Source organism: Sander lucioperca, chromosome 1 (assembly GCF_008315115.2).
Source record: "Sander lucioperca isolate FBNREF2018 chromosome 1, SLUC_FBN_1.2, whole genome shotgun sequence".
Lineage (NCBI taxonomy): Eukaryota > Metazoa > Chordata > Actinopteri > Perciformes > Percidae > Sander > Sander lucioperca.
Genome location: NC_050173.1, coordinates 50676984 through 50684858, shown reverse-complemented (window position 1 = coordinate 50684858; position 7875 = coordinate 50676984). Strand labels below are relative to the sequence as shown.

Sequence of the window (7875 nt, the reverse complement as noted above, 5' to 3'; positions counted from 1 at the left end):
AGCTTGCAGAAGATTTGATCCCTTTTGCCTAACAAAAGCAATATTCCAGCCTCTGAATGAGATATACAGCAAAAAAAAAAAGATTCTGACACCTTGTAAAATCAGTATGCCTTTTATTAAATTAAAAACATCTGTTAACAAAATGTAAAATGAAGGAAAAACAAACTTCACCCCAATGAATGTACCATAACTTTCTATTTCGCCTCAGTGTTCACAGTATCAGTGGAACGGCTGTCTATCGTTTCCAGCTCTCACGTCTCACCTTGAGTTGATTTCCTGTGGCATAAAGCAAACCTCTTTAACGTATACAGGATGTTACAGATTAGCCTTTATGCTTCCAGGAAATCAAAGAAAAGGGTCCTCAGTTCATACAAAACTCATTTCAAGTCATACAATGTTGCCCAGACAGTTGCTGAAGACTGCTGTGTGGTTGAAATGTAACCGTAACAAAAATAGGCATTTGTATGCCCCCATACAAAGGATATACAAAGGACAGCAATATCCCAATTGAGTTGAGAGGGGACAAGAGGGGCAGAGGTCTCTGTATCTTAAGACTCCAAAGCAAAAATATACAAACAAATCGGCTTGAAAAATTGAAGGGTTGGCACAGTCAGTGTGAATATGGTGGTGACCACTTTTATGGACAGTGATGCATGTTTGGACAGCATATTAGTATATGTACAAATACAAATTAAAAGTAGAGGAAGGTGAATTCTCACTTTGCCTCCTCTGTCTAACAAAAAAAACAAATCTTATGTGACGATGACGTTACAGGCAAGAAAGGCCAGTCTCAGTGCAAATGCTCCAGCTTGCGTAGCCGTATGGGGTTGGGAAGAGCTTGCTGGTTGCGTACAGAGGAGGGTTCCTCCTCCGGCGAGCGGAATAGCACCCGACCCCGGTGATTGAAAAGGTAAAAGGATGGGTGGTTCCTCAGTGTATCAAATGTTCTGGGGGGAAAAAAAAAAACGTATATAAAGTTATGTACAAATAGTCCATTGCCTGGCGCTGTAATGTCGCTGTCACATGTACTCCTCTAACAAACGGCAGATCACATGTCTCTGCCCACTGGGATGCAATTTAAAAAGTCTAGTTAGAAGACATTCAATCTTTTGGACTCAAAACCCTGACACACACCAACTCAAAAACAGACTGCCATAATCATCTTGTAATTACCTCCACAGCAAAGTGTGCATGAGGCACTTTTACCACCTATGCTGCTGGTGGAAAATGATATGAAAAAGCAAGGGAGTCGGTGGCATACAACAGTTCAAAGTTCAGGCACTTGCACTAACAAATAATTACACACCGTTTTAGACATTAGCAAAATATTTTAGATTATCCAGTGCTAAAACACTTAGGCGATAAAACTGTCAGACATGTTCTGGTTCCAGCTTCTCAAGTGTGGGAATATGCTGCTTTCCTTTGTTGGGTATAATTGTATACTGAAACAGCTTTGGACCGTTAGTTGGACGAGGCAAGTCATTTGAAAACGTCGCCCTGGACTCCTGGGAATTGTGATCGACATTTATCAGTAATTCCTGATATTTCATAGAATAAAAAGAACTTTTTCTTTCCTAGCAACATTTATACAATTAGACTTGTGACGGGCAGACAGACGAGCCTAAACTACCATCACACCATGTAGTGATGCCGTTATTAATCTCATACTGCACATAAAAATTGCTTTAGGGAGCCAAAATCATTTATTTTAGCTCAACAGTGTTGTTCCTTAGAGCTCCATGATTCGGCATGGGAGAGGGACCCATTTAAAAAAAACTGTTCATGTGTATGATTTTGACAGATAGAAAATGGTGATAACATTTGAGAATTGGTATTTAAAAAGGTGCTGTAGATAAGGTTGTGAAGATCCAGGACTTAGCCAAAGAATTTGAACATCGACAACTTCTCAGTCCCTCCCCCCTTTCTGCTAAAGCACAAAACGGTCTCCTAAGCCCCTCCCCCCACGAGGGAGAATAAATGCGTGTACATGAGCAGTGATTGACATGCAGTTAGACACCCCCCCTGGCCCTGATTGGTGCATCTGAACAGGGAGCGGTGGAATTTTTGCAAATCTCTCTCCAGGCTGTAGGTGGTGCCAGATTTATTTTTAAATGACCTGCTTCATGTAGTTCTACTGGAACATAGGGTCAGTTTCAGCAAATATGACAGAAAGTTAGTTTTTATAAGTCTTACCTACTGCACCTTTAAACCATTTGGCATTTACTTAAAGAAAAAAAAAATGCCATCTTTGTAGATGCCTTGTTCTCCTGTAATATTGGAATGTTTCTTCAATGCACTCATAGTTTATTATTATTTCTTGTCTATGTCTGCTATTTATATTATGGTTAAAGATGTACAAAAACCACTGGATGTATAGTTTCATCTGTCCATAATACATTAGACACAAATAAAAACAGAAACTCAGGGAGGTTCAGCGTGCGTCTCTGGGAATTGCTCCAAAGTTAAGTTCCTATAAATGCCGAGCAGCATGAACAATGCCTCCCATGTGGCAGAGGACACAAACAATCCGATCATCAAGGGAGAAAGGTGCTGCAACTCCACTTACTTGTTTTTGAGCTCTGAGGAGGCGTCCATGTCTTTGAACTCTCCAGCAATGTGAACAATACCATAACAGGTCATCACAAACGATAATAAGGTCTGTAATACAATCTGCAAAAAATAAAGCATAATTAAAAAAGAAAGATCGAAATAAAAAAGATCAAAAATAACAGACATATTTGGGGTTGGTTGTGAAAGGCAGGCGGAGATTTAAAGATGACGGAATGAAAACCACTCACATCAACCGGTAGTGTCTCGTTTTCCTTCTCTGTGAGTCGCATGTACGATCGATCTGATGGGAGAAATATATTTGAATAATGATAATATAAATACGTTTATTTGATATAGCACCTTTTACAGACAAAGTGCTTCACACGAACACCATGACAGTGGCAGAGGACGCTAAGCAGTGGATTAATGAGCAAGAGACCCTTTTTAATATTTAGCACTATGCTAGTCAAACTTAACGTTGTATGTCACTAGCGGTGATATTTGAATATTAACTGCAGATGGCGGTTTCAGTCTTTAACCCCTGTGAATGGTTGTGAACGGGGCTAAGCTGCGCTAGCGTCTACTTAGCTAGCTAGCTAGCTAGCTGATGGACCGAAAGGCCCAAGCTGCTGTTTATCACCCTACCGGGGACAACGGAGCCCTCCTGAACTACACAAAGATAAACAGACCCGTGTTTTCACTCCCTGCACTAAAACTTACGCTGTGCTGCAGAGAAAGCTGCATGAGCTAAGGCAAAAAGTCCGACGCCGACAACACCTTTCCAGAACGACGAGGCCATCTTGATCCAGAGCGATGACGAACTGTGTGCAGTGTCGTAAAACAGTGTCGCAAATAGCCCCAATCATGACAGGGTCAAAAAACATCATAGCCAGAAGAAATCGACGAGAGACCATATTTAAACTATGTTAAATACACTTTGTGGTGGTTTTAATGTTTATTTTTTTGTTTTGTGATGTTTATTTGTGCTAATGTATTTGTCATGAATAAAACCAAAGATTCTCTGTCTGATACCCTGAAGTAGTGAGAGCTTTTACTTTGAAGGGATCGGCTAACATCCGCTCTGGCCCCTGCCCTTTCCTGTTAGCTAACGCAGAGCTTTCATCTTATACCATATTTAGCTACTTAACATTATCTATTTGATATATTTACGCAGTCTATCGTACTTTTTAGACCAAACACAAATATGGCAGAAGCCATTCAAAAGAAATTGAAAGCGGAAGTAGAAAAGTATACACAGATGCAGAAAGGTAGGTGCCAGCTGAGGTAGCATTGCATGGTTTCTCATATCGTGCCATGTTGTGGCGAGCTAACTGACCATATTAGGACAGCTAGCTTTACGTTCATTTAAGTTGGTCGATATTTCCTGTACGGTTAGACTATTATTTATGGTTGTAACAGTACTGCCATCACATAAAGAGTAGACGAATACCCCCACTCATTTAATACTGTCTGTTGTTTAGATGTTAGCAAGAGCATGTCAGCCAGACAGAAGCTGGAGACGCAGCTGACAGAGAACAACATTGTCAAAGAGGTATCTAACAGCTCATTTTCACCCGTCCATGTTGTATATTGAAGTTTGCAATATTAAATAACTGATCTCTCTCTCTGTCTTTCCAGGAGCTTGATCTGCTGGGCAGCACAAACACTGTGTATAAGCTTATCGGCCCAGTATTAGTGAAGCAAGACCTGGATGAGGCCAAAGCCACAGTCACAAAAAGGCTGGAGTACATCAATGGAGAGATGTGAGTCACTAAAGTTATAGTCCATTATATAGTGGTCATGCCAATAGTCCTACATCCTGCATAGGTTTGACCAGAGCAGTAAGTATATAAGTCCATATTCCATAAATCCAGTGTGGTTTCAGTTGATGGGGTTCAGTTATGATCATTACTCAGATACTTTATTCTGAGTGTGGACAAAGTCCACATGCTATGGTAATATTAGTGGAGAAGAGAAAAGACTTTCTCTGTAATACATTGTAACTAGGGTTCATCACAGCTGATCGTCACTGATTGAATCAGAAATTGCATTGAGCTGCAATTTATCAATCCTTGAAGGTGAAATTCTTTATGAATATGTGGTTTGACGGTACTGTATTAGTCTTAACTGACACATAACAACTGGAACATTAAATGGCATTATTTTGTCATACTTTGGCAGGCAGCTATTGTCAACAGGTGAGTAGGAAAGTGTGTTGTGAAAAATGCCAACATGCACTACGCACTTATCCTACGATTGATGCACCCCTGCTCAATACTGCCTCAGGCATTGTGTCCCAGTTCCAGGGCTGGGTCTTCTGAAGTCCACATTTCTAGACTGAATACATCATTACAGCCCAACCAGACATGTCCTGTTTCAAAGGCTCCTTCAAATGTGGCCAAGAAATGCAACTTTCTTTTGCCTAAACTGGAGTATAGTCACCATCCTGTGCATGTTCCCTTTCCCTGTTACAGGGCATTAAAGGTTCAGTTGGTGACTTTTATAAAAAGAAAGAAAAAATTGTCATATGTGCACAAACTGTCACTATGTCCTGACAGTGCTACATGAGACAGATAATCTGTGGAAGAAATCCCATTCCTCAGCCTCCTCCTGGTGCTCCTACTGGCATAATGCAAACAACCAATCAGAGCTGAGGAGACTCTAACACAGTGTCAGTATGACTGCTCGGGAACTCTGATCAAACAATGCAGCACTTAACAATTATTAATCAAGATCCTGTTACTGCATTGCCTATTTCTCGCCTCAAATGTTTTCAGAAACACATTTTAGACTACTGGATAGCTGTAAAATTAGAAAGATTGTGTCTTGATTCATATTTGATCAGCGCTGCCTAGTTTGTAAGGTTTGATCAGTGTCATTGACTGCATTAGAGACTCCTGGGCTCTGATTGGTTGTTTTCCTTCTGGCGCGGTGGAAACTTGCAAATGCTGTTAGGAGCACTAGAGGGAGGCAGAAGAACATTATTTTTTTCACAGATTATCTGTCTCATCTACTACTGTCAGGATATAGTTACAGTTTCAGCAAATATGACCAAAACCTATAAAAGTTACCAACTGCAGCTTTGAAAGGGACATTGAATTTATGTTGATATCTTTACCAATAACCTGATCGACTTTGTGCCAGTCGTCCATCACGTGATAAAGCAAAGTCTTGCAGCACTTAACTCGATGATTACACTTCATTGGCTGTGACTTCAGTAAGTGTCAACATAGTTATCAGCGTAATTATTGTCATGGTTAGATATTACTGCATTTATTGTACAATATAAATGATTTTAAGAAAGACATTCCTTCCCTAAAATAATGTCACACAGAAACCAGTGTTTCCCCTAGGTTGACCACATTCTGTTAAATATGTCTTATATGACTTTTAAAGCTTGCTCACCTTCTACACCCGTTGTTTTCTTACAAGCATTGTAGCATTTAAAAGGCTTTGTTTTAAAATGGAGTCCGGCGCAGTGCCCACGCCACATCCAACACTACAAAACATCACTTCCAGCTAATTTCATGGAGAACACCAAGGGAAAAACAGCATCGGCAGTCTGTTTTATCCGCATGTTCTCACTCAACTTAAAACACTGAATCTGTCCGCCAGGCTTGTAAAATTATAGGGGAAACATAAAATGGTATGTCTTAATTTCTTGAATTTCAATCCATATAAAACAACTCCTTCTGTAAGATAACGCCATGACATTTTTAAAATGATATCACACCCTCATTCTCCACATGCTTGCCGTCTTAATAGTCACCGATGTTGGCTCTTACAGAACATTCTTCAGGGGGGCACAATATTTGTTAATGGCAAAATATGTGTCAAACCATTCTCAATGAAGTATTGTGGTGCAGAGACGTCCCAGCCTACAAATCCTATCCTTCAGACTAAAGAAAAAAAGTCTTTGTTTGGTACAGATCCTCGCAAAAATCACACTATAATCATTTTAATTCCTTTCAATGTTAATAATTTTCAATGAAAATGAGAATAATGATACAAAAACGATCATTCCCTCCAATATCGTAAATCATATCGCAATCGCAACATCAGTCAAAAATAATGGCGATTAGATATTTTCCTGACATCGTGCAGCCCTACAACTAGGCACCTAACTAAGAAATGGCTCCATGTGGATATTGGTGCATGTGTTATGCTCACTCACATGTAGAGGGCAGTAGGGAGTTTGGTGGATGGACAATAATCTACAACATCCTTTGTCACAGTCTTCCCTCTGTCCCTGTGATTGCAGGAGCACCATGAGTCCATCTTTTTGTGTATATTATGTAGAGCTGGAGACCAATTTCAATACTTTTTAGGCACTGACCGACCAAATTGCCTCTAAAGTATCGAGTATCGAAAACTGCCTCATCATTCAATACTCAATTTCAATACCTAAGGAGTAAATCTCATCAGTCAGTGAGCCAATAAGCACGCAGCATGCTTCTACCAAGATCTGATAATGTCTGTGATTGGCTGTCTAACGTCACACGTCGTAGAGACACACAGGAAAAACTACGTTACACAGAGACGCCTCACGTAGTCAGAGCTGAAACATAAATTAAAAATATATTGTGCTCTTGTGTGTAATGTTGTAATTTCTTTTTGTTTTATAAAATTGGGAACCGGTATCAAAGTCACGGTATTGGTATTGAAATTTTTTTTACCGATACCCAGCCCTAATATTATGCCACGACAGGACACAATGAGGAGAATCAGAGAGCAACATCAGAGTGGTGTTGTATTCACTTTATGATCACTCTGTAGGCTGTAGTTTTTGGTGCCATTTAACTTTATTATGTTTTATAAAAGTGTTATTGTAATTCCCATTGCCTAGTCCCCTATGTTAGCGTGGGATAGATATAGTCCAAATAGCATGACCCAAAATCACTCTACCATGGAGTGGAAAAGAATTGTTTTATACAGAAGGGTGAGCAACATTTCTTGTGTTAACGCATTCAATGTATAAATATGGCCAAATGTATCTTTTTTTCCCCCTCATTTTTTTTTTGTCCTGTTGCAGTCAAAGGTACGAAACGGTCCTGAAAGACATGGAGAAGAAATCTGAACAGCATCGAGAAGTCTTGTCCAGTTTACAGCAGGAGTTTCAGAGAGCTCAGGGCCTGGCTGTCGGCAAAGTCTGACCAAGTGATCCAGCTTCATGCTTACACACACACACACACACACACACACACACACACACGATGTAAACCTTCAACATAAAGCTGAGTAAATTCTGCTTGTATCTTGTCATTCATTTGTTATTACAGTGACTCTTCCCGTGTTACTAATAAACCTGTTTTTCATGAAAGGTCA

The 7875-nt window shown here is 40.0% G+C and overlaps 2 protein-coding genes across 2 annotated transcripts; one reads left to right on the top strand and one right to left on the bottom strand.

Annotated features, from left to right (window-relative positions):
* Positions 1-96: 96 nt before the first annotated feature.
* mmgt1 (membrane magnesium transporter 1) lies at positions 97-3413 on the bottom strand. The gene is made up of 4 exons (XM_031280107.2): positions 3271-3413; positions 2799-2851; positions 2567-2670; positions 97-947 (listed from the first exon to the last, which is right to left on the bottom strand). The coding sequence occupies exons 1-4, from the start codon at positions 3347-3349 to the stop codon at positions 791-793; spliced, it is 393 nt and encodes a 130-aa protein (XP_031135967.1). The 5' UTR covers positions 3350-3413; the 3' UTR covers positions 97-790.
* A 144-nt stretch (positions 3414-3557) lies between these two features.
* Positions 3558-7875, top strand: pfdn6 (prefoldin subunit 6). The gene is made up of 4 exons (XM_031280108.2): positions 3558-3818; positions 4032-4102; positions 4189-4313; positions 7583-7875. The coding sequence occupies exons 1-4, from the start codon at positions 3755-3757 to the stop codon at positions 7701-7703; spliced, it is 381 nt and encodes a 126-aa protein (XP_031135968.1). The 5' UTR covers positions 3558-3754; the 3' UTR covers positions 7704-7875.

What these genes read in the sequence shown, in the direction of transcription:
- pfdn6 (XM_031280108.2), top strand. Translation starts at nt 3,755, where the DNA reads ATGGCAGAAGCCATTCAAAAGAAATTGAAAGCGGAAGTAGAAAAGTAT. An exon ending in AGAACAACATTGTCAAAGAG is followed by an intron (nt 4,103 to 4,188) that starts GTATCTAACAGC and finishes CTGTCTTTCCAG; the next exon opens with GAGCTTGATCTGCTGGGCAG. An exon ending in GAGTACATCAATGGAGAGAT is followed by an intron (nt 4,314 to 7,582) that starts GTGAGTCACTAA and finishes GTCCTGTTGCAG; the next exon opens with TCAAAGGTACGAAACGGTCC.
- mmgt1 (XM_031280107.2), bottom strand. Translation starts at nt 3,349, where the DNA reads ATGGCCTCGTCGTTCTGGAAAGGTGTTGTCGGCGTCGGACTTTTTGCC. An exon ending in AGCTTTCTCTGCAGCACAGC is followed by an intron (nt 2,852 to 3,270) that starts GTAAGTTTTAGT and finishes TTCTCCCATCAG; the next exon opens with ATCGATCGTACATGCGACTC. An exon ending in TCCTCAGAGCTCAAAAACAA is followed by an intron (nt 948 to 2,566) that starts GTAAGTGGAGTT and finishes TTTTCCCCCCAG; the next exon opens with AACATTTGATACACTGAGGA.